The following is a 24,012-nucleotide window of genomic DNA, read 5'->3' on the forward strand; positions in this document are numbered from 1 at the left end:
AGTTTGTCCCTCACTCCCTTCCATCGTTCCACGTGGTCATCAAAATGCGCCCAGCAAGTATGCCAGACAGAGAGAAAGAGGCAAAGCGAGAGGCTTTACTCCACCCAAAGTCGTCCCACGAAAAATAAGCCCACGAAGTGAGGAGTTTTTGTATGGAGGTCGGTGAATGTCGAATTTGGTCTACAAAACATTTAATTGCTAATTTGCTACGTGAGGCTTATTTGATCGAACATACGTTTTGTAATGGGTAGGTTGTTAGTAATACACTGGTTTATAAGGACGCACGTGGCAATTCCGCAACTTAGAAAAAAAACGACTATTTGAGTTGTCTGTCTTCAAGATAGATGTATATTACCTATTTTAACATGGACATTGCCATTGAGGGCTTCCACCGTTTTAAAGTAGATTGCTGGGTGCAATCGGCCAATTAAGAAAATTGACTACTTTAAAATGGAGACAGCCCCAATTCGCAAAATACAAAGATGAGTTGTCTGTCTCTATGGCCTGTCAACACGGGTATCTGCCCCCTGATTGGCTAGAATGGTCCCGCCTGATCTAGCCTCTTCCTGCCTGACTTCCATCTTTGCGGACATGTATTTCCATTGTTAGAGCGGTTAATCGACTCTCTTGTCAATATAATAGACACTCTTTGTGTCAGTGCTGATCATAACAACAAGCTTCCAGCTAGCAGCTTTTAGTTAGTCTTCCGTTTGAGACGTTTATTAAGGACGTGTTAACGAGTGAAGTAATAACAGGATAAAACACAGCGGAGGAACCGGAACACGGATTTGAACGCACGTGCCATTCCAAAACAGAAACACGTGGCTCGTTGTGCTCTGTTACTGTTCGCTGGCAGAAAGGCACGTTTTAAAGACACAATATAGGTATAAACGGGCTGTGTGCGGTATATATTGTGTTATTATTATGCCTAAATGTAGCTACAAAGCCCAGTTATTGAATATAAAAGCTAACATTGGCTAACTGTTAGCTAGACCAGGCTTCTGTCGCAGTTATTTGACATACTATTTTGACACCACTTTTGGAAATCATACTATTTATCTGTACGGTTAATATTAAAGTTGTCAAACAGCCAGTGAAGCTATAACTAGAAACGTCCCTGCTGAGGCTGATCTTAGCTAAGTAGCCTAGCTAGTTGTGTAACGAAGTTAGCTGGACTCAGGCGGGCCGAGGACTGGGTTCCCGTCCAACAACAGCGTGTGGCTGGTTCGGCTGTGGATGACCCAGGACACAGCGAGCTATGAGACATACTGTATTATCATTGACTACACTACTCTGAGAGGTCCACAATGTGGCTTTTAACTCAGTCTTTTGTATGGTCAAGTTAATGTATCATTGTGGACTGACACATTTTGAAATACATTTTGTGTTTTTCTACCAGATCGTCATTATGTCTTCTACTTGTGACTCCCTGATCGATGACATTGAGGACATGGTGTCAGCTGACGACCCGACTCCACAGGAGAGGCAGTATGCCAGGAAGAGCATCATCCCCAGAGCCAGGAAGAGAAACACCCAGCAGACTACAGAGGTGCTGCATGCAGACAGGTATGGTTAAATCAATGCAGTGGGCAATGCACACTTGTTTTGATAAAGAGTGACCCTTGCCTGAGAGCTGAAGACTTGAGTTGTCTTCCTGAGCTAATGTCTTGAGGCTGTAGTTCAGGGGGCTGTAGTTCAGGGGGCTGTCTCAGTATTGTGACGTGCAGGAAACCCGGGGTTCAGTCCTAGTCATTTTAAAGCATGCTTACACAAACTGGGAGGATGGCTCCTTCACATCTCTGTGCTGCTACTACTTATCTCTATTTTATGGCTCTTTCTCAATAGTGTTTCCCTCCATTCCTCACAACCTCTGTCCTCCTCAACACTTTCCTCCCCTCTAACCACCTCCAATCAGAAGGAGGGGTGAACAGAGGACGTAAAGAAACAGAGAGAATGTTGACATTCAACTCGTGCGTCAGCGAGATGACCATGCCGTGTTGAAGGTGGCCCTACTGTTGCCACTAGCCAGGGACCAAATCAGTACTTCTCGGCCACTTCAATGTAATTGTAGAGTAACACTGCCATATAGTGGTTCATTATAGAATGCAAGCTGCGAGCTTCATCGACCCCCCCCAATTACTTCATTTCATTATCAGCTTCGAGACTATGACTCTTCCTCTCCCCTTCAGATTGTGTTTCTTGCTTATCTACATATTCTTTGTAGTATAGCAACAGTTTGAAAAGGGTACTAAAAGCCAACAGTCCCTTCCCATAGTATGAAAGAGCCCAGCATTCATTGTATGTAATTGATACCTCCTCCTCTCTGTAGCGTGATCCCTGGCATGCAGAAGATATGGATGAGAACTTGGGGCTGCTCCCACAACAACTCAGACGGGGAATACATGGCTGGACAGCTGGCAGCGAGCGGATACAAGATGACAGGTAGGAACCACTGGGCTGTTCAAATAGTTGGCCTCGAAAACAACAACAAGTGTAATGTGGCCAGTGTGATGGGTGCGTTGGCTACGAGGTGATGGGGAGCGTTGGTTATGGGCTGGTAGGGTTAGGTGATGGGGGTCCTGGGGTGGTAGGGTTAGGTGATGGGGTGGTAGGGTTAGGTGATGGGGTGGTAGGGTTAGGTGATGGGGTGGTAGGGTTAGGTGTTGGGGTCCTGTGGTGGTAGGGTTATGTGATGGGGGTCCTGGGGTGGTAGGGTTAGGTGTTGGGGGGTCCTGGGGTGGTAGGGTTAGGTGTTGGGGGGTCCTGGGGTGGTAGGGTTAGGTGTTGGGGGGTCCTGGGGTGGTAGGGTTAGGTGTTGGGGTCCTGGGTGGTAGGGTTAGGTGTTGGGGTCCTGGGTGGTAGGGTTAGGTGATGGGGTCCTGGGGTGGTAAGGTTAGGTGTTGGGGTCCTGGGGTGGTAGGGTTAGGTGTTGGGGTCCTGGGGTGGTAGGGTTAGGTGTTGGGGTCCTGGGGTGGTAGGGTTAGGTGTTGGGGTCCTGGGGTGGTAGGGTTAGGTGTTGGGGTGGTAGGGTTAGGTGTTGGGGTCCTGGGGTGGTAGGGTTAGGTGTTGGGGTCCTGGGGTGGTAGGGTTAGGTGATGGGGTCCTGGGGTGGTAGGGTTAGGTGTTGGGGTCCTGGGGTGGTAGGGTTAGGTGATGGGGTCCTGGGGTGGTAGGGTTAGGTGTTGGGGTCCTGGGGTGGTAGGGTTAGGTGTTGGGGTCCTGGGGTGGTAGGGTTAGGTGTTGGGGTCCTGGGGTGGTAGGGTTAGGTGATGGGGTCCTGGGGTGGTAGGGTTAGGTGTTGGGGTGGTAGGGTGGTAGGGTTAGGTGTTGGGGTCCTGGGGTGGTAGGGTTAGGTGTTGGGGTCCTGTGGGGGTAGGGTTAGGTGTTGGGGTCCTGTGGGTGTAGGGGTAGGTGATGGGGTCCTGTGGTGGTAGGGTTAGGGGATGAGGTGGAAGGGTTAGTGATGGGGGTCACGGGGTGGAAGGGTTAGGGGATGAGGGTCACGGGGTGGTCATGGGGTAGAAGGGTGTTGTTGATTACAGGTAGGTCAACAGGCCAATGGCAAGCTGTGAAATTGGTGTGAATGTGTCTAGTGGTTTAGTGGCAGCGCTGTCTACTGTGGACTACACATCCTCCATCTTGGTCCTGACTGTCTGTTGGCCTCACTGTGGATCCATCTTTGTCCTGCATCCTCCATCTTGGTCCTGACTGTCTGTTGGCCTCACTGTGGATCCATCTTTGTCCTGCATCCTCCTGTCTTGGTCCTGACTGTCTGTTGGCCTCACTGTGGATCCATCTTTGTCCTGCATCCTCCTGTCTTGGTCCTGACTGTCTGTTGGCCTCACTGTGGATCCATCTTTGTTCCCTACTGGCCTATATGGGTTTGGGGGTTTTGTGCTGAAGTGGTCTGCTTCGGTTTGTCTCAAATGGACCAAGGTCTACACAACTAACCACAAGGTGTCAGTCTTGCTCCATGATAAAGTCCATAACCATTTGTTCTGTTCTGAAGGGAATGGAACCTGTTACTGCAGACATAATAAAGAGCTGATTTGCCTGTTTGGCTTTAGTCTGGTTGGTAGTAGGCTGTAGTTTAATGCTTAGCTGGTGCGTTTGTAAGTCTTTGAAAAGCACTTAAACAGGCTGTGTGGTGGAGCAGCTAGACGCTGTGGGGGGGTCTGTGTGGAGCAGCTAGATGCTGTGGGGGGGTCTGTGTGGAGCAGCTAGACGCTGTGGGGGGGTCTGTGTGGAGCAGCTAGACGCTGTGGGGGGGTCTGTGTGGAGCAGCTAGACGCTGTGGGGGGGTCTGTGTGGAGCAGCTAGACGCTTTGGGGGGGTCTGTGTGGAGCAGCTAGATGCTGTGGGGGGGTCTGTGTGGAGCAGCTAGATGCTGTGGGAGGGGGTCTGTGTGGAGCAGCTAGATGCTGTGGGGGGGTCTGTGTGGAGCAGCTAGATGCTGTGGGGGGGGTCTGTGTGGAGCAGCTAGATGCTGTGGGGGGGTCTGTGTGGAGCAGCTAGATGCTGTGGGGGGGTCTGTGTGGAGCAGCTAGATGCTGTGGGGGGGTCTGTGTGGAGCAGCTAGATGCTGTGGGGGGGTCTGTGTGGAGCAGCTAGATGCTGTGGGGGGGTCTGTGTGGAGCAGCTAGATGCTGTGGGGGGGGGGGGGGTCTGTGTGGAGCAGCTAGATGCTGTGGGGGGGGTCTGTGTGGAGCAGCTAGATGCTGGGGGGGGGTCTGTGTGGAGCAGCTAGATGCTGTGGGGGGGTCTGTGTGGAGCAGCTAGATGCTCCACACAGCAGCTAGATGCTGGGGGGGGGGGGGTCTGTGTGGAGCAGCTAGATGCTGTGGGGGGGTCTGTGTGGAGCAGCTAGATGCAGTGGGGGGGTCTGTGTGGAGCAGCTAGATGCTGTGGGGGGGGTCTGTGTGGAGCAGCTAGATGCTGTGGGGGGGTCTGTGTGGAGCAGCTAGATGCTGTGGGGGGGTCTGTGTGGAGCAGCTAGATGCTGTGGGGGGGTCTGTGTGGAGCAGCTAGATGCTGTGGGGGGGTCTGTGTGGAGCAGCTAGATGCTGTGGGGGGGTCTGTGTGGAGCAGCTAGATGCTGTGGGGGGGTCTGTGTGGAGCAGCTAGATGCTGTGGGGGGGTCTGTGTGGAGCAGCTAGATGCTGTGGGGGGGTCTGTGTGGAGCAGCTAGATGCTGTGGGGGGGTCTGTGTGGAGCAGCTAGATGCTGTGGGGGGGTCTGTGTGGAGCAGCTAGATGCTGTGGGGGGGTCTGTGTGGAGCAGCTAGATGCTGTGGGGGGGGGGTCTGTGTGGAGCAGCTAGATGCTGTGGGGGGGGGGTCTGTGTGGAGCAGCTAGATGCTGTGGGGGGGGGGTCTGTGTGGAGCAGCTAGATGCTGGGGGGGGGGTCTGTGTGGAGCAGCTAGATGCTGTGGGGGGGTCTGTGTGGAGCAGCTAGATGCTGTGGGGGGGTCTGTGTGGAGCAGCTAGATGCTGTGGGGGGGTCTGTGTGGAGCAGCTAGATGCTGTGGGGGGGTCTGTGTGGAGCAGCTAGATGCTGTGGGGGGGGTCTGTGTGGAGCAGCTAGATGCTGTGGGGGGGTCTGTGTGGAGCAGCTAGATGCTGTGGGGGGGTCTGTGTGGAGCAGCTAGATGCTGTGGGGGGGTCTGTGTGGAGCAGCTAGATGCTGTGGGGGGGTCTGTGTGGAGCAGCTAGATGCTGTGGGGGGGTCTGTGTGGAGCAGCTAGATGCTGTGGGGGGGGGTCTGTGTGGAGCAGCTAGATGCTGTGGGGGGGTCTGTGTGGAGCAGCTAGATGCTGTGGGGGGGTCTGTGTGGAGCAGCTAGATGCTGTGGGGGGGGGTCTGTGTGGAGCAGCTAGATGCTGTGGGGGGGGGTCTGTGTGGAGCAGCTAGATGCTGTGGGGGGGGTCTGTGTGGAGCAGCTAGATGCTGTGGGGGGGGTCTGTGTGGAGCAGCTAGATGCTGTGGGGGGGGGTCTGTGTGGAGCAGCTAGATGCTGTGGGGGGGTCTGTGTGGAGCAGCTAGATGCTGTGGGGGGGTCTGTGTGGAGCAGCTAGATGCTGTGGGGGGGTCTGTGTGGAGCAGCTAGATGCTGTGGGGGGGGTCTGTGTGGAGCAGCTAGATGCTGTGGGGGGGGGTCTGTGTGGAGCAGCTAGATGCTGTGGGGGGGGGTCTGTGTGGAGCAGCTAGATGCTGTGGGGGGGGGTCTGTGTGGAGCAGCTAGATGCTGTGGGGGGGGGTCTGTGTGGAGCAGCTAGATGCTGTGGGGGGGGGGTCTGTGTGGAGCAGCTAGATGCTGTGGGGGGGGGTCTGTGTGGAGCAGCTAGATGCTGTGGGGGGGGGTCTGTGTGGAGCAGCTAGATGCTGTGGGGGGGTCTGTGTGGAGCAGCTAGATGCTGTGGGGGGGTCTGTGTGGAGCAGCTAGATGCTGTGGGGGGGTCTGTGTGGAGCAGCTAGATGCTGTGGGGGGGGTCTGTGTGGAGCAGCTAGATGCTGTGGGGGGGTCTGTGTGGAGCAGCTAGATGCTGTGGGGGGGTCTGTGTGGAGCAGCTAGATGCTGTGGGGGGGTCTGTGTGGAGCAGCTAGATGCTGTGGGGGGGTCTGTGTGGAGCAGCTAGATGCTGTGGGGGGGTCTGTGTGGAGCAGCTAGATGCTGTGGGGGGGTCTGTGTGGAGCAGCTAGATGCTGTGGGGGGGTCTGTGTGGAGCAGCTAGATGCTGTGGGGGGGTCTGTGTGGAGCAGCTAGATGCTGTGGGGGGGTCTGTGTGGAGCAGCTAGATGCTGTGGGGGGGGTCTGTGTGGAGCAGCTAGATGCTGTGGGGGGGGGTCTGTGTGGAGCAGCTAGATGCTGTGGGGGGGGGTCTGTGTGGAGCAGCTAGATGTGTCTGTGTGTGTGTTAAGCAGTTTACCATCTGTCTCTCTTTTTCCTAGTTGCATCTACATAGTTGTCATTGACTCAGTACTGGTAGCCCTTGTAAATAGCCAAGTTATCATTAAATAAATAAAGTAACATTTTATTTAACTAGGCAAGTCAGTTAAGAGAAAATTCTTATTTAAAATGACGGCCTAACCTGGACGACACTGGGCCAATTGTGCGCCGCCCTATGGGACTCCCAATAACGGCTGGTTGTGATACAGCCTGGAATCGAACCAGGGTCTGTAGTGACGCCTCTATTCCCTTAGACTGCTGCGCCAAGTTATCGTTACTCATTGTGTATATAACCAAGTTAGCGTTACTCATTGTGTATATAACCAAGTTAGCGTTAGTCCATTGTGTATATAACCAAGTTAGCGTTACTCATTGTGTATATAACCAAGTTAGCGTTACTCATTGTGTATATAACCAAGTTAGCGTTACTCATTGTGCATATAACCAAGTTAGCGTTACTCATTGTGTATATAACCAAGTTAGCGTTAATCATTGTGTATATAACCAAGTTAGCGTTAGTCATTGTGTATATAACCAAGTTAGCGTTACTCATTGTGTATATAACCAAGTTAGCGTTACTCATTGTGTATATAACCAAGTTAGCGTTACTCATTGTGTATATAACCAAGTTAGCGTTACTCATTGTGTATATAACCAAGTTAGCGTTACTCATTGTGTATATAACCAAGTTAGCGTTACTCATTGTGTATATAACCAAGTTAGCGTTACTCATTGTGCATATAACCAAGTTAGCGTTACTCATTGTGTATATAACCAAGTTAGCGTTAATCATTGTGTATATAACCAAGTTAGCGTTAGTCATTGTGTATATAACCAAGTAGCGTTACTCATTGTGTATATAGCCAAGTTAGCGTTACTCATTGTGTATATAACCAAGTTAGCGTTACTCATTGTGATATAGCCAAGTTAGCGTTACTCATTGTGTATATAACCAAGTTAGCGTTACTCATTGTGTATATACCCAAGTTAGCGTTACTCATTGTGTATATAACCAAGTTAGCGTTACTCATTGTGTATATAACCAAGTTATCATTGTGTATTTATTATAACTTGTATTATTTCTCTATGTTCTCTCTGTGTTGATGGGAACGACCCATCAGGAATCATTTCACTGTTAGTCTACACCCGTTGTTTACCAAGCATGTGACCAATAACATTTGATTAGGCCTCTGAGTTGACAAGGAGTTAATGAACACTCCGAGGCCTGCCCTGTCCTGGCCTGCCCTGTCCTGGCCTGCCCTGTCCTGGCCTGGCCTGTCCTGCCCTGTCCTGTCCTGGCCTGGCCTGTCCTGTCCTGGCCTGCGCAGGGAAACACAACAGACCCCTTGTCCCTCTCCTCACCCTCACAGCCCCTCTAACCCCCCCTCCCCAGCCTCACTGACCCCTCTAAACCCCCCTCCCCAGCCTCACTGACCCCTCTCACAGCCCCTCCCCTGCCTCATCGCCCCTCTACCCCCCCCCCCCCCAGCCTCACTGACCCCTCTCTCAGCCCCTCTAACCCCCCCTCCCCAGCCTCACTGACCCCTCTCTCAGCCCCTCTAACCCCCCGTCCCCAGCCTCACTGACCCCTCTCTCAGCCCCTCTAACCCCCCCCTCCCCAGCCTCACTGACCCCTCTCTCAACCCCTCTAACCCCCCCTCCCCAGCCTCACTGACCCCTCTCTCAGCCCCTCTAACCCCCCCTCCCCAGCCTCACTGACCCCTCTCTCAGCCCCAGTCCAGCCAGGCATCTGGTTGTTATCAGGGCGGCCGATGGCTGGAAACTAATAGTTAATCAGCCGTCTAGGGGTCCCAATCAGACAACGTACTGGTCCTAATCAGACAACGTGCTGGTCCTAATCAGACAACATACTGGTCCTAATCAGACAAGGTACTGGTCCTAATCAGACAAGGTACTGGTCCTAATCAGACAAGGTACTGGTCCTAATCAGACAAGGTACTGGTCCTAATCAGACAAGGTACTGGTCCTAATCAGACAACGTACTGGTCCTAATCAGACAACATACTGGTCCTAATCAGACAACGTACTGGTCCTAATCAGACAACGTACTGGTCCTAATCAGACAACGTACTGGTCCTAATCAGACAACATACTGGTCCTAATCGGACAACGTACTGGTCCCAATCGGACAACGTACTGGTCCCAATCGGACAACGTACTGGTCCCAATCGGACAACGTACTGGTCCCAATCGGACAACGTACTGGTCCCAATCGGACAACGTACTGGTCCCAATCGGACAACGTACTGGTCCCAATCGGACAACGTACTGGTCCTAATCAGACAACATACTGGTCCTAATCGACAACGTACTGGTCCTAATCGGACAACGTACTGGTCCTAATCGGACAACGTACTGGTCCTAATCGGACAACGTACTGGTCCTAATCGGACAACGTACTGGTCCTAATCAGACAACGTACTGGTCCTAATCAGACAACGTACTGGTCCTAATCAGACAACGTGCTGGTCCTAATCGGACATTTGATACACTGGAGGGATTCAGAGATACAACTGGACCAACCAGGGAAATACAAGCATTGTAGGTGTACCGCAACCAAGTGTAGATACAGAGATGCCAACCAACCAACCAAGTGTAGATACAGAGATGCCAACCAACCAACCAAGTGTAGATACAGAGATGCCAACCAACCAACCAACCAAGTGTAGATACAGAGATGCCAACCAACCAACCAAGTGTAGATACAGAGATGCCAACCAACCAACCAAGTGTAGATACAGAGATGCCAACCAACCAACCAAGTGTAGATACAGAGATGCCAACCAACCAACCAAGTGTAGATACAGAGATGCCAACCAACCAACCAAGTGTAGATACAGAGATGCCAACCAACCAACCAAGTGTAGATACAGAGATGCCAACCAACCAAGTGTAGATACAGAGATGCAACCAACCAACCAAGTGTAGATACAGAGATGCCAACCAACCAAGTGTAGATACAGAGATGCCAACCAACCAAGTGTAGATACAGAGATGCCAACCAACCAAGTGTAGATTCAGAGATGCCAACCAACCAACCAAGTGTAGAGGTGGTGTTTTCTCTTCTATGAGCCACAGCCCCCCACAGAGATACCACCCACAGAGTTATAGCAGGAATCCAGCTCATTCTATTCCATCCCATAATGATGACGTCATTCTCTCCCTCCACCATGAACCACCAAATGACTCCTCTCTCTGTCCGTCACTCTCAGATATCTTTGTCCGTGTCCCGATATACTTTTAGAGCTCTGATAGGTTTCTCCTGTCAGTCAGGAGATGGCATGTAGGCTAGACTCTTCTCTCCCCCTGCCTCCCTCGCTCTCTCTCTCCCCTGCCTCCCTCGCTCTCTCTCTCCCCCTGCCTCCCTCGCTCTCTCTCTCCCCCTGCCTCCCTCGCTCTCTCTCTCCCCCTGCCTCCCTCGCTCTCTCTCTCCCCCTGCCTCCCTCGCTCTCTCTCTCCCCTGCCTCCCTCGCTCTCTCTCTCCCCCTGCCTCCCTCGCTCTCTGTCCCCCCTGCCTCCCTCGCTCTCTGTCCCCCCTGCCTCCCTCGCTCTCTCTCTCCCCCCTGCGTCCCTCGCTCTCTCTCGCTCTCTCTCTCCCCCTGCCTGCCTCGCTCTCTCTCTCCCCCCTGCCTCCCTCGCTCTCTCTCCCCCCCCTGCCTCCCTCGCTCTCTATCCCCCGCCTGCCTCCCTCGCTCTCTCTCCCCCGCCTGCCTCCCTCGCTCTCTCTCCCCCGCCTGCCTCCCTCGCTCTCTCTCGCTCTCTCTCTCCCCCTGCCTGTCCTGCCTCTCTCTCTCTCTCTCGCCTGCCTCTCTCTCTCGCCTGCCTCTATCTCCCCCTGCCTGCCTGCCTGCCTCTCTCTCCCCTCCCTCCCTCGCTCTCTCTCTCCCCCTGCCTGCCTGCCTCTCTCTCCCCTCCCTCCCTGCCTCTCTCTCCCCCTGCCTGTAGGTTCAGATTACAAGGTGTCAGCCTGGGGTTTTTAGGAGAGCTCCATTGGGGCCCCTCTGCATTGTGAAGTGTCTTGTTGCCTTGATGAATACACTCCTGTTTATTTCTCTCTAATGTTGTCATACATTTTTAATTTAACAGGAAGTGGAAATGTGCTAAATACCTTATTTTTTTAGTTTCCACAGCCTTGTTAGCTATTTGAAATGGTTTATCTGTTGTGTGAGTGCTGGTTGTTATTTCAATGGTGCAGTAGTGGAGTGATACTCTAGAAAAAGGCCCAGACATCTGAAATGTAAATACGAGTCTATCTTGTAGCACTTAAACTACGGCTGGTTTGTTTTCCTCCTAAATCCCTGACAGTCTGGATCTAGTCCTCTGCTACTCTCTCTCTGCCTGGGAACGTTGACAGTCTGGGAACGTTGACAGACTGGATCTAGTCCTCTGCTGCTCTCTCTCTGCCTGGGAACGTTGACAGACTGGATCTAGTCCTCTGCTGCTCACTCTGTCTGGGAACGTTGACAGTCTGGCTCTAGTCCTCTGCTGCTCTCTCTCTGCCTGGGAACGTTGACAGACTGGATCTAGTCCTCTGCTGCTCTCTCTCTGTCTGGGAACGTTGACAGACTGGATCTAGTCCTCTGCTGCTCTCTCTCTGCCTGGGAACGTTGACAGTCTGGCTCTAGTCCTCTGCTGCTCTCTCTCTGCCTGGGAACGTTGACAGACTGGATCTAGTCCTCTGCTGCTCTCTCTGCCTGGGAATGTTGACAGACTGGATCTAGTCCTCTGCTGCTCTCTCTCTGCCTGGGAACGTTGACAGACTGGATCTAGTCCTCTGCTGCTCTCTCTCTGCCTGGGAACGTTGACAGTCTGGCTCTAGTCCTCTGCTGCTCTCTCTCTGCCTGGGAACGTTGACAGTCTGGATCTAGTCCTCTGCTGCTCTCTCTGCCTGGGAACGTTGACAGACTGGATCTAGTCCTCTGCTGCTCTCTCTGCCTGGGAACGTTGACAGACTGGATCTAGTCCTCTGCTGCTCTCTCTCTGCCTGGGAACGTTGACAGACTGGATCTAGTCCTCTGCTGCTCTCTCTCTGCCTGGGAATGTTGACAGACTGGATCTAGTCCTCTGCTGCTCTCTCTCTGCCTGGGAACGTTGACAGTCTGGATCTAGTCCTCTGCTGCTCTCTCTCTGCCTGGGAACGTTGACAGTCTGGATCTAGTCCTCTGCTGCTCTCTCTCTCTGCCTGGGAACGTTGACAGACTGGATCTAGTCCTCTGCTGCTCTCTCTCTGCCTGGGAACGTTGACAGACTGGATCTAGTCCTCTGCTGCTCTCTCTCTGCCTGGGAACGTTGACAGACTGGATCTAGTCCTCTGCTGCTCTCTCTCTGCCTGGGAACGTTGACAGTCTGGATCTAGTCCTTTGCTGCTCTCTCTCTGTCTGGGAATGTTGACAGACTGGATCTAGTCCTCTGCTGCTCTCTCTCTGCCTGGGAACGTTGACAGTCTGGATCTAGTCCTTTGCTGCTCTCTCTCTGTCTGGGAATGTTGACAGACTGGATCTAGTCCTCTGCTGCTCTCTCTCTCTGCCTGGGAACGTTGACAGACTGGATCTAGTCCTCTGCTACTCTCTCTCTGCCTGGGAACGTTGACAGACTGGATCTAGTCCTCTGCTACTCTCTCTCTGCCTGGGAACGTTGACAGTCTGGATCTAGTCCTCTGCTACTCTTTCTCTGCCTGGGAACGTTAACAGACTGGATCTAGTCCTCTGCTACTCTCTCTCTGCCTGGGAACGTTGACAGACTGGATCTAGTCCTCTGCTGCTCTCTCTCTGCCTGGGAACGTTGACAGTCTGGATCTAGTCCTCTGCTGCTCTCTCTCTGCCTGGGAACGTTGACAGACTGGATCTAGTCATCTGCTGCTCTCTCTCTCTGCCTGGGAACGTTGACAGACTGGATCTAGTCATCTGCTGCTCTCTCTCTCTGCCTGGGAACGTTGACAGACTGGATCTAGTCCTCTGCTACTCTCTCTCTGCCTGGGAACGTTGACAGTCTGGATCTAGTCCTCTGCTACTCTCTCTCTGCCTGGGAACGTTGACAGACTGGATCTAGTCCTCTGCTACTCTCTCTCTGCCTGGGAACGTTGACAGACTGGATCTAGTCCTCTGCTGCTCTCTCTCTGCCTGGGAACGTTGACAGACTGGATCTAGTCCTCTGCTGCTCTCTCTCTGCCTGGGAACGTTGACAGTCTGGATCTAGTCCTCTGCTGCTCTCTCTCTGCCTGGGAACGTTGACAGACTGGATCTAGTCATCTGCTGCTCTCTCTCTCTGCCTGGGAACGTTGACAGTCTGGATCTAGTCCTCTGCTGCTCTCTCTCTGCCTGGGAACGTTGACAGACTGGATCTAGTCATCTGCTGCTCTCTCTCTCTGTCTGGGAACGTTGACAGACTGGATCTAGTCCTCTGCTGCTCTCTCTCTGCCTGGGAACGTTGACAGTCTGGCTCTAGTCCTCTGCTGCTCTCTCTCTGCCTGGGAACGTTGACAGTCTGGATCTAGTCCTCTGCTGCTCTCTCTGCCTGGGAACGTTGACAGACTGGATCTAGTCCTCTGCTGCTCTCTCTGCCTGGGAACGTTGACAGACTGGATCTAGTCCTCTGCTGCTCTCTCTCTGCCTGGGAACGTTGACAGACTGGATCTAGTCCTCTGCTGCTCTCTCTCTGCCTGGGAATGTTGACAGACTGGATCTAGTCCTCTGCTGCTCTCTCTCTGCCTGGGAACGTTGACAGTCTGGATCTAGTCCTCTGCTGCTCTCTCTCTGCCTGGGAACGTTGACAGTCTGGATCTAGTCCTCTGCTGCTCTCTCTCTCTGCCTGGGAACGTTGACAGACTGGATCTAGTCCTCTGCTGCTCTCTCTCTGCCTGGGAACGTTGACAGACTGGATCTAGTCCTCTGCTGCTCTCTCTCTGCCTGGGAACGTTGACAGACTGGATCTAGTCCTCTGCTGCTCTCTCTCTGCCTGGGAACGTTGACAGTCTGGATCTAGTCCTTTGCTGCTCTCTCTCTGTCTGGGAATGTTGACAGACTGGATCTAGTCCTCTGCTGCTCTCTCTCTGCCTGGGAACGTTGACAGACTGGATCTAGTCCTCTGCTACTCTCTCTGCCTGGGAACGTTGACAGACTGGATCTAGTCCTCTGCTGCTCTCTCTCTGCCTGGGAACGTTGACAGACTGGATCTAGTCCTCTGCTGCTCTCTCTCTGCCTGGGAACGTTGACAGTCTGGATCTAGTCCTTTGCTGCTCTCTCTCTGTCTGGGAACGTTGACAGACTGGATCTAGTCCTCTGCTGCTCTCTCTCTGCCTGGGAACGTTGACAGTCTGGCTCTAGTCCTCTGCTGCTCTCTCTCTGCCTGGGAACGTTGACAGACTGGATCTAGTCCTCTGCTGCTCTCTCTGCCTGGGAACGTTGACAGACTGGATCTAGTCCTCTGCTGCTCTCTCTCTGCCTGGGAACGTTGACAGACTGGATCTAGTCCTCTGCTGCTCTCTCTCTGCCTGGGAACGTTGACAGTCTGGCTCTAGTCCTCTGCTGCTCTCTCTCTGCCTGGGAACGTTGACAGTCTGGATCTAGTCCTCTGCTGCTCTCTCTGCCTGGGAACGTTGACAGACTGGATCTAGTCCTCTGCTGCTCTCTCTGCCTGGGAACGTTGACAGACTGGATCTAGTCCTCTGCTGCTCTCTCTCTGCCTGGGAACGTTGACAGACTGGATCTAGTCCTCTGCTGCTCTCTCTCTGCCTGGGAATGTTGACAGACTGGATCTAGTCCTCTGCTGCTCTCTCTCTGCCTGGGAACGTTGACAGTCTGGATCTAGTCCTCTGCTGCTCTCTCTCTGCCTGGGAACGTTGACAGTCTGGATCTAGTCCTCTGCTGCTCTCTCTCTCTGCCTGGGAACGTTGACAGACTGGATCTAGTCCTCTGCTGCTCTCTCTCTGCCTGGGAACGTTGACAGACTGGATCTAGTCCTCTGCTGCTCTCTCTCTGCCTGGGAACGTTGACAGACTGGATCTAGTCCTCTGCTGCTCTCTCTCTGCCTGGGAACGTTGACAGTCTGGATCTAGTCCTTTGCTGCTCTCTCTCTGTCTGGGAATGTTGACAGACTGGATCTAGTCCTCTGCTGCTCTCTCTCTGCCTGGGAACGTTGACAGTCTGGATCTAGTCCTTTGCTGCTCTCTCTCTGTCTGGGAATGTTGACAGACTGGATCTAGTCCTCTGCTGCTCTCTCTCTCTGCCTGGGAACGTTGACAGACTGGATCTAGTCCTCTGCTACTCTCTCTCTGCCTGGGAACGTTGACAGACTGGATCTAGTCCTCTGCTACTCTCTCTCTGCCTGGGAACGTTGACAGTCTGGATCTAGTCCTCTGCTACTCTTTCTCTGCCTGGGAACGTTAACAGACTGGATCTAGTCCTCTGCTACTCTCTCTCTGCCTGGGAACGTTGACAGACTGGATCTAGTCCTCTGCTGCTCTCTCTCTGCCTGGGAACATTGACAGTCTGGATCTAGTCCTCTGCTGCTCTCTCTCTGCCTGGGAACGTTGACAGACTGGATCTAGTCATCTGCTGCTCTCTCTCTCTGCCTGGGAACGTTGACAGACTGGATCTAGTCATCTGCTGCTCTCTCTCTCTGCCTGGGAACGTTGACAGACTGGATCTAGTCCTGCTGCTACTCTCTCTCTGCCTGGGAACGTTGACAGTCTGGATCTAGTCCTCTGCTACTCTCTCTCTGCCTGGGAACGTTGACAGACTGGATCTAGTCCTCTGCTACTCTCTCTCTGCCTGGGAACGTTGACAGACTGGATCTAGTCCTCTGCTGCTCTCTCTCTGCCTGGGAACGTTGACAGACTGGATCTAGTCCTCTGCTGCTCTCTCTCTGCCTGGGAACGTTGACAGTCTGGATCTAGTCCTCTGCTGCTCTCTCTCTGCCTGGGAACGTTGACAGACTGGATCTAGTCATCTGCTGCTCTCTCTCTCTGCCTGGGAACGTTGACAGTCTGGATCTAGTCCTCTGCTGCTCTCTCTCTGCCTGGGAACGTTGACAGACTGGATCTAGTCATCTGCTGCTCTCTCTCTCTGTCTGGGAACGTTGACAGACTGGATCTAGTCCTCTGCTGCTCTCTCTCTGCCTGGGAACGTTGACAGTCTGGCTCTAGTCCTCTGCTGCTCTCTCTCTGCCTGGGAACGTTGACAGTCTGGATCTAGTCCTCTGCTGCTCTCTCTGCCTGGGAACGTTGACCGACTGGATCTAGTCCTCTGCTGCTCTCTCTGCCTGGGAACGTTGACAGACTGGATCTAGTCCTCTGCTGCTCTCTCTCTGCCTGGGAACGTTGACAGACTGGATCTAGTCCTCTGCTGCTCTCTCTCTGCCTGGGAACGTTGACAGACTGGATCTAGTCCTCTGCTGCTCTCTCTCTGCCTGGGAACGTTGACAGTCTGGATCTAGTCCTCTGCTGCTCTCTCTCTGCCTGGGAACGTTGACAGACTGGATCTAGTCCTCTGCTGCTCTCTCTCTCTGCCTGGGAACGTTGACAGACTGGATCTAGTCCTCTGCTGCTCTCTCTCTGCCTGGGAACGTTGACAGACTGGATCTAGTCCTCTGCTGCTCTCTCTCTGCCTGGGAACGTTGACAGACTGGATCTAGTCCTCTGCTGCTCTCTCTCTGCCTGGGAACGTTGACAGACTGGATCTAGTCCTCTGCTACGCTCTCTCTCTCTGCCTGGGAACGTTGACAGACTGGATCTAGTCATCTGCTGCTCTCTCTCTCTGTCTGGGAACGTTGACAGACTGGATCTAGTCCTCTGCTGCTCTCTCTCTGCCTGGGAACGTTGACAGTCTGGCTCTAGTCCTCTGCTGCTCTCTCTCTGCCTGGGAACGTTGACAGTCTGGATCTAGTCCTCTGCTGCTCTCTCCTGCCTGGGAACGTTGACCGACTGGATCTAGTCCTCTGCTGCTCTCCTCTGCCTGGGAACGTTGACAGACTGGATCTAGTCCTCTGCTGCTCTCTCTCTGCCTGGGAACGTTGACAGACTGGATCTAGTCCTCTGCTGCTCTCTCTCTGCCTGGGAATGTTGACAGACTGGATCTAGTCCTCTGCTGCTCTCTCTCTGCCTGGGAACGTTGACAGTCTGGATCTAGTCCTCTGCTGCTCTCTCTCTGCCTGGGAACGTTGACAGTCTGGATCTAGTCCTCTGCTGCTCTCTCTCTCTGCCTGGGAACGTTGACAGACTGGATCTAGTCCTCTGCTGCTCTCTCTCTGCCTGGGAACGTTGACAGACTGGATCTAGTCCTCTGCTGCTCTCTCTCTGCCTGGGAACGTTGACAGTCTGGATCTAGTCCTCTGCTGCTCTCTCTCTGCCTGGGAACGTTGACAGACTGGATCTAGTCCTCTGCTCTCTCTCTCTCTGCCTGGGAACGTTGACAGTCTGGATCTAGTCCTCTGCTGCCTCTCTCTCTGCCTGGGAACGTTGACAGACTGGATCTAGTCTCTGCTGCTCTCTCTCTCTGCCTGGGAACGTTGACAGACTGGATCTAGTCCTCTGCGGCTCTCTCTCTCTGCCTGGGAACGTTGACAGTCTGGATCTAGTCCTCTGCTGCTCTCTCTCTGCCTGGGAACGTTGACAGACTGGATCTAGTCCTCTGCTGCTCTCTCTCTCTGTCTGGGAACGTTGACAGACTGGATCTAGTCCTCTGCTGCTCTCTCTCTGTCTGGGAACGTTGAGACTGGATCTAGTCCTTCCTGGTTTTGCATGTGATTTGCATGTTGTCCAGACATCCAGAGATGATGAGACAGGTTATTTATTTAACTTTTTATTTAACCAGGCAAGTCAGTTTAAGAACAAGTTCTTATTTACAATGACGGCCTACCCCGGGTTACTAGGAGGCTTTCTTCATAGCTGAGGGAAGAGTGAGAGAGTGTGTGTGTGTGTGTGTGGAGATGGAGCCTGTTTGCTGGGCTGTGAATAGTAGCCCTCTGGGCATCTCTCTCATCAGGGAGCAGAGAGGGGGAGAACTTTCTACTTCAGGTGCGTCCCAAATGGCTCCCTATTCCCTACGCAGTGCACTACTTTAGACCAGGGCCCATAGGGAAAGGGATGCCATTTGGGACACAATGTGTTCTACCACAGCTGCAGAGGGACATTAATCACATGCTTCAAACATGCAAATTCCCTCCCTGCATGCAGAGCCTGTGAAATGGGTTCTAATTGTCCTGGTGATCTGGTCTGTTCCATTAGGAGCCCAGGAAGGCAAACAGGAAGTCAGGCAGACGGGTGGGCAAATGGGCAGGAGGGCAGACGGGCTGGACACACTTTCTTTATTCTGTCCTTCTGTCTCTCAGTCTGCATGTCTGGTCTATACTTATCTCCCTCCCTCCCTCCCTCCCTCCCTCCCTCCCTCCCTCCCTCCCTCCCTCCCTCCCTCCCTCCCCTGGCCCAGACAGTGTGAGGAGAGAGAGTGTTTATCCACACAGAGGAAGTGGGATGTTTGAAGACTAACTGCGTTGCTGTTGGTTTGTTTGTGGTCCTGCAATTTGGGAGAAATTGCTGTAATTGTACAACAGGAAATGTGGTTGTATTTAACCTGTGTTTTTCTCAAGGTTCATTCCCCTCTTTCTGATTGCTGCAGCGGCAGGTTGACTGAGGGACACTGGAAGACATTAAAACATGGATAACATTTTTTTATTTTTTTAAATTAATTTTTATAATATGCATGTCATTATGTTACGCTTCAAATCTCTTAAGTAAAGAGAAATTAAAACATATTTATTCGTAACAAACACGGCGCTTGAATAAAATAGAATCACACCTTCATCCATATTTTCAGTTTAGTCACACATGAATACAGAGACGGTGTGTGTCTTTAATACCTGTGTAATTAGCTACCAATAAACCCTGGTGTTGTGGACCATAACCACCGTTCACTCACCACTCACTGGTTCCATTCCTCAACGGTCTGAATGGCTCAGTATGCACATGGTGGGTATATGGTGTCCTAGTACTGTGCTATGTATTTCATATATATCTGTACATGTGGGATAATTATTCCTCATAACTCCTCCTGTAATGCATCTCAAATAAGGATTTGTGTCCCAAATGGCACCCTATTCCATATAGGGCGATTCCACGATAACGGAATTAAGTGGAGATGCCGATTTTAATAAAAAAAAAAAATAATAATAATATCTTCAAATTGTATGCCAAACAAAACCCGATGGTTTAGTAATTCATAGAACTCTATGCATAATGAATACTTTGCATAATTTACACAGTAAAATAATGGAAAACTGTGCAGTTAACAACATTTATCTGCACAGTTCTTCCTGTAAAATGTGTTTTTGTAAAATCTGTAGTGGAAATGAAAGTACTGTAGTTCTTGTGTATATAGTTGTATGATTTTGTTAAACTTTGTAATCAACAGTTTTTGTTATGCGCTGGGCCAGTAACCGAAAGGTCGCTGGTTCGAATCCCAGAGCCGACTAGTTGAAGAATCTCTGTGTCCTTGAGCAATGCACTTAACCCTCATTTCTCTTGTAAGTCACTCTTAAAAAAAATCTAATGTAATTGTTAAATGTATACCATTTTTAACGTGACAAATCTGAGTCTCTGCGTAATTCTGTTACCATGGAATGGCCCTTTTTACAGTGTACTACATTTAACCAGGGCACTATATAGGGAGAAGGGTGCCTTTTGGGACACAGGCATATGGTTATTCATAGTTTAATGAGACTATTGTAGTGAGAAGAGATGCTTTCTGCCAGAGGCATGAATATAATAGTCACTCAGCAGCCAGCATTATTCACTGGAGGTGTCCGTCTCTCTCCCCACACACACACACACACACACACACACACACACACACACACACACACACACACACGAGTATGTAACTTGTATCAGAGTTATAGTGCTGTATGAAACGTGGTTATGACTGTGAGGTTACCGTTTGAGATTAGTAGGTCATAGGCCTCTGGTCAACAGTAGTGCACTATATACGGACTGGGGGACCATTTGTAGGGCGACTGATAGTGCTGTTAGTCATGGTTAATGTTAAACACATCTAGGCTGTTTTGGTAAGCACATGGGGTCTCCCGAGTGGCACAGCGGTCTAAGGCACTGCATCTCAGTGCTAGAGGTGTCACTACAGACACACTGGTTCGATTCCAGGCTGTATTACAACCGGCCGTGATTGGGAGTCCCATAGGGCGGGGCACAATTGGCCCAGCGTCGTCGGGGTTTGGCCGTCATTGTAAATAAGAATTTGTTCTTAACTGACTTGCCTAGTTAAATAAAGGTTACATAAAATAAATGTATGGTATTGACTGGCTGTGGGTCTGGGGTCCGGTTCTCCAGGCTGAGGCACAGACATAATAATAATAATTATTATTATTAAAGCAATACCAAAGCTCTGTCTGGCTCTGTGAACTGAAGGTGGTTTCACACAGTGCTTTAGATGGTTTCTCTGTAGGCTGTGCCATGACACCTTACACACACACACTAGCTATCCTGGGGGCTTGGTTGAAGGCCGTTGTGTGACCGTGTTGTCACTCTGACCAATGGCAGGTAACAGGGTGTGACATTGCCACTTTCCCTCCCTCCCTCCCTCCCTCCCTCCCTCCCTCCCTCCCTCCCTCCCTCCCTCCCTCCCTCCCTCCCTCCCTCCCTCCCTCCGACTTCATCAGCTCTGAGATGAGAGGGAGGCTGGGGGGGGGGGGGAATTGCAGGTGGTGTGTTAGGTCCTTATTCAGACCCAGGGTGATGGACAGGCACTGGGGGGTCCAGGCCGTGTGTGTGTGTCCCCGTCTTCCTGACGGACAGTGGGGATTGGGAAAGGTGAGACTGTCACGGCCAAATCGGTGGAGATTAAACTGGGAATGGCCTGTAATGGTGTGTGTGTGTGTGTGTGTGTGTGTGTGTGTGTGTGTGTGTGTGTGTGTGTTAGGCCCAGGCTTGCCTCCCAGCTGGCTCTCATCACAAGGCTTTGCTGGACAGGCCGCTCTGAGCTTCAGGGAAGGCTTAAGGCTTAATGGTAATGGCTGTTCTGTTCAGACTGGGCCTCCAAAATGCCACCCTGCTTCCCCATAGGGTTCTGGTCAAAAGTAGTGCACTATTTAGGGAATAGGGTTTAATTTGGGAGTCTCTCACACTGTCTGTATGGAGAGCTGCACCTGGGGGTGGAGATGCTCTCTGCTGTTTTTAAAGCAACAAATAACTCGTGCTTTTTAATGACTCCTGTAAAGACAGACCGTTATCTCTGCTGTTTTTTATCAGTAACTGTAGAATCTACAACTAAAGCAGGCAACAACAAAAGAATTGGGGCTTAAGTTAAGTGTGTATGTCCTCCAAGACCTGGTAATATTGAAGTGGTCATTTCCCCTGTCCACCACCAGAGGGCAGTGTTGCCCCACAGTAAAGAGACACCATTGTTCTGTCTGGCATATCTCCACAGCACTACAAGCACTTCAACGTTTCCTCCGATGAATTTACTGCTCTCCCAGAAAGCATGATGTCAGACTTGATTTGTGAAAACTCATGTTAAACAGCGAGTAACTTTTGTCAGTATCGATAAGTGAGCAGCATGCACTATTAAAGATTAATAATGATTCACTCCTATTAAACATGCATAATGATTCACTCTTATTAAATATGCATAATGATTCACTCTTATTAAACATGCATAATGATTCACTCTTATTAAACATGCATAATGATTCAATTAAGATTCAAAAGTTTTGGGCTAATTACGGAAGACACATTTCAGTTGAATGCATTCAGCTGTGTAACTGACTAGATATCCCCTTTCCCTTTCCTTTAATGATTCACTCCTGTTGAACCTCCATGATTCACTCCTGTTGAACCTCCACCATGATTCACTCCTGTTGAACCTCCATGATTCACTCCTGTTGAACCTCCATGATTCACTCCTGTTGAACCTCCACCATGATTCACTCCTGTTGAACCTCCACCATGATTCACTCCTGTTGAACCTCCACCATGATTCACTCCTGTTGAACCTCCACCATGATTCACTCCTGTTGAACCTCCACCATGATTCACTCCTGTTGAACCTCCACCATGATTCACTCCTGTTGAACCTCCACCATGATTCACTCCTGTTGAACCTCCACCATGATTCACTCCTGTTGAACCTCCACCATGATTCACTCCTGTTGAACCTCCATGATTCACTCCTGTTGAACCTCCACCATGATTCACTCCTGTTGAACCTCCACCATGATTCACTCCTGTTGAACCTCCACCATGATTCACTCCTGTTGAACCTCCACCATGATTCACTCCTGTTGAACCTCCACCATGATTCACTCCTGTTGAACCTCCACCATGATTCACTCCTGTTGAACCTCCACCATGATTCACTCCTGTTGAACCTCCACCATGATTCACTCCTGTTGAACCTCCACCATGATTCACTCCTGTTGAACCTCCACCATGATTCACTCCTGTTGAACCTCCACCATGATTCACTCCTGTTGAACCTCCACCATGATTCACTCCTGTTGAACCTCCACCATGATTCACTCCTGTTGAACCTCCACCATGATTCACTCCTGTTGAACCTCCACCATGATTCACTCCTGTTGAACCTCCACCATGATTCACTCCTGTTGAACCTCCCACATTGATTCACTCCTGTTGAACCTCCACCATGATTCACTCCTGTTGAAACCACCATGATTCACTCCTGTTGAACCTCCACCATGATTCACTCCTGTTGAACCTCCACCATGATTCACTCCTGTTGAACCTCCCACATTGATTCACTCCTGTTGAACCTCCCACATTGATTCACTCCTGTTGAACCTCCCACATTGATTCACTCCTGTTGAACCTCCATCATGATTCACTCCTGTTGAACCTCCACCATTGATTCACTCCTGTTGAACCTCCCACATTGATTCACTCCTGTTGAACCTCCCACATTGATTCACTCCTGTTGAACCTCCACCATGATTCACTCCTGTTGAACCTCCACCATGATTCACTCCTGTTGAACCTGGTTCAGTGTCACGATGCTGGGCACCTCTCTGACCGAACTCTTCTCTGAGTGCCGTTTGACTCCTGTTTAACCGTTATGACGATAAGGTTACTAGTGACTGTCGTACTCTTACTTTGTAGGACGTAACGCTGTGGGAAGAAACCCAACCTAGATCCATTGTTACAATGCTTGCTGTCACATGTGAAACCGTTTTCTCCAGGCCTGCAGTTTACCCTCATCCTCCTTTACACTGTGCTAGACAATTTTTGTTGTTGTCATGCTGTTACGTCATATGTAGTGTAATATTTTTTAAATGATTAACACCAATGTAGATCCGTTGTTAAATTATAGGCACATGGTGAACCTATGAGAGATTCTAAAAAATAAAAATAAAAAGATATAGATGTACTATTGTAAAGTGGTTGTTCCACTGGATATCATAAGGTGAATGCACCAATTTGTAAGTCGCTCTGGATAAGAGCGTCTGCTAAATGACGTAAATGTAAATGTTCCTTTTGTCTTCTCCTACCCATAGATGGCACTGTTTACCTAGTATAGAAACAGACTGAACTTGTCTTCTCCTACCCATAGATGGCACTGTTTACCTGGTATAGAAACAGACTGAACTTGTCTTCTCCTACCCATAGATGGCACTGTTTACCTGGTATAGAAACAGACTGAACTTGTCTTCTCCTACCCATAGATGGCACTGTTTACCTGGTATAGAAACAGACTGAACTTGTCTTCTCCTACCCATAGATGGCACTGTTTACCTGGTATAGAAACAGACTGAACTTGTCTTCTCCTACCCATAGATGGCACTGTTTACCTGGTATAGAAACAGACTGAACTTGTCTTCTCCTACCCATAGATGGCACTGTTTACCTGGTATAGAAACAGACTGAACTTGTCTTCTCCTACCCATAGATGGCACTGTTTACCTGGTATAGAAACAGACTGAACTTGTCTTCTCCTACCCATAGATGGCACTGTTTACCTGGTATAGAAACAGACTGAACTTGTCTTCTCCTACCCATAGATGGCACTGTTTACCTGGTATAGAAAC

The 24,012-nt window shown here is 51.0% G+C and overlaps 1 protein-coding gene across 4 annotated transcripts in view; it reads left to right on the top strand.

Annotated features, from left to right (window-relative positions):
• The first annotated feature begins 40 nt into the window (after window positions 1-40).
• Window positions 41-24,012, top strand: part of cdkal (CDK5 regulatory subunit-associated protein 1-like 1) — an 839,461-nt gene continuing 815,489 nt past the window's right edge. Inside the window, exons 1-3 of one of the 4 annotated variants that reach the window (XM_082974903.1) lie at window positions 41-158; window positions 1,400-1,566; window positions 2,330-2,442. In XM_082974903.1, coding sequence (XP_082831029.1) covers window positions 153-158; window positions 1,400-1,566; window positions 2,330-2,442 — 286 coding nt within the window. In that variant the 5' untranslated portion in view covers window positions 41-152. 4 annotated transcript variants of the gene reach the window in all.

This window comes from Salmo salar, chromosome 05 (assembly GCF_965601325.2).
Source record: "Salmo salar chromosome 05, fSalSal1, whole genome shotgun sequence".
In the NCBI taxonomy this organism is placed as follows: Eukaryota; Metazoa; Chordata; class Actinopteri; order Salmoniformes; family Salmonidae; genus Salmo; species Salmo salar.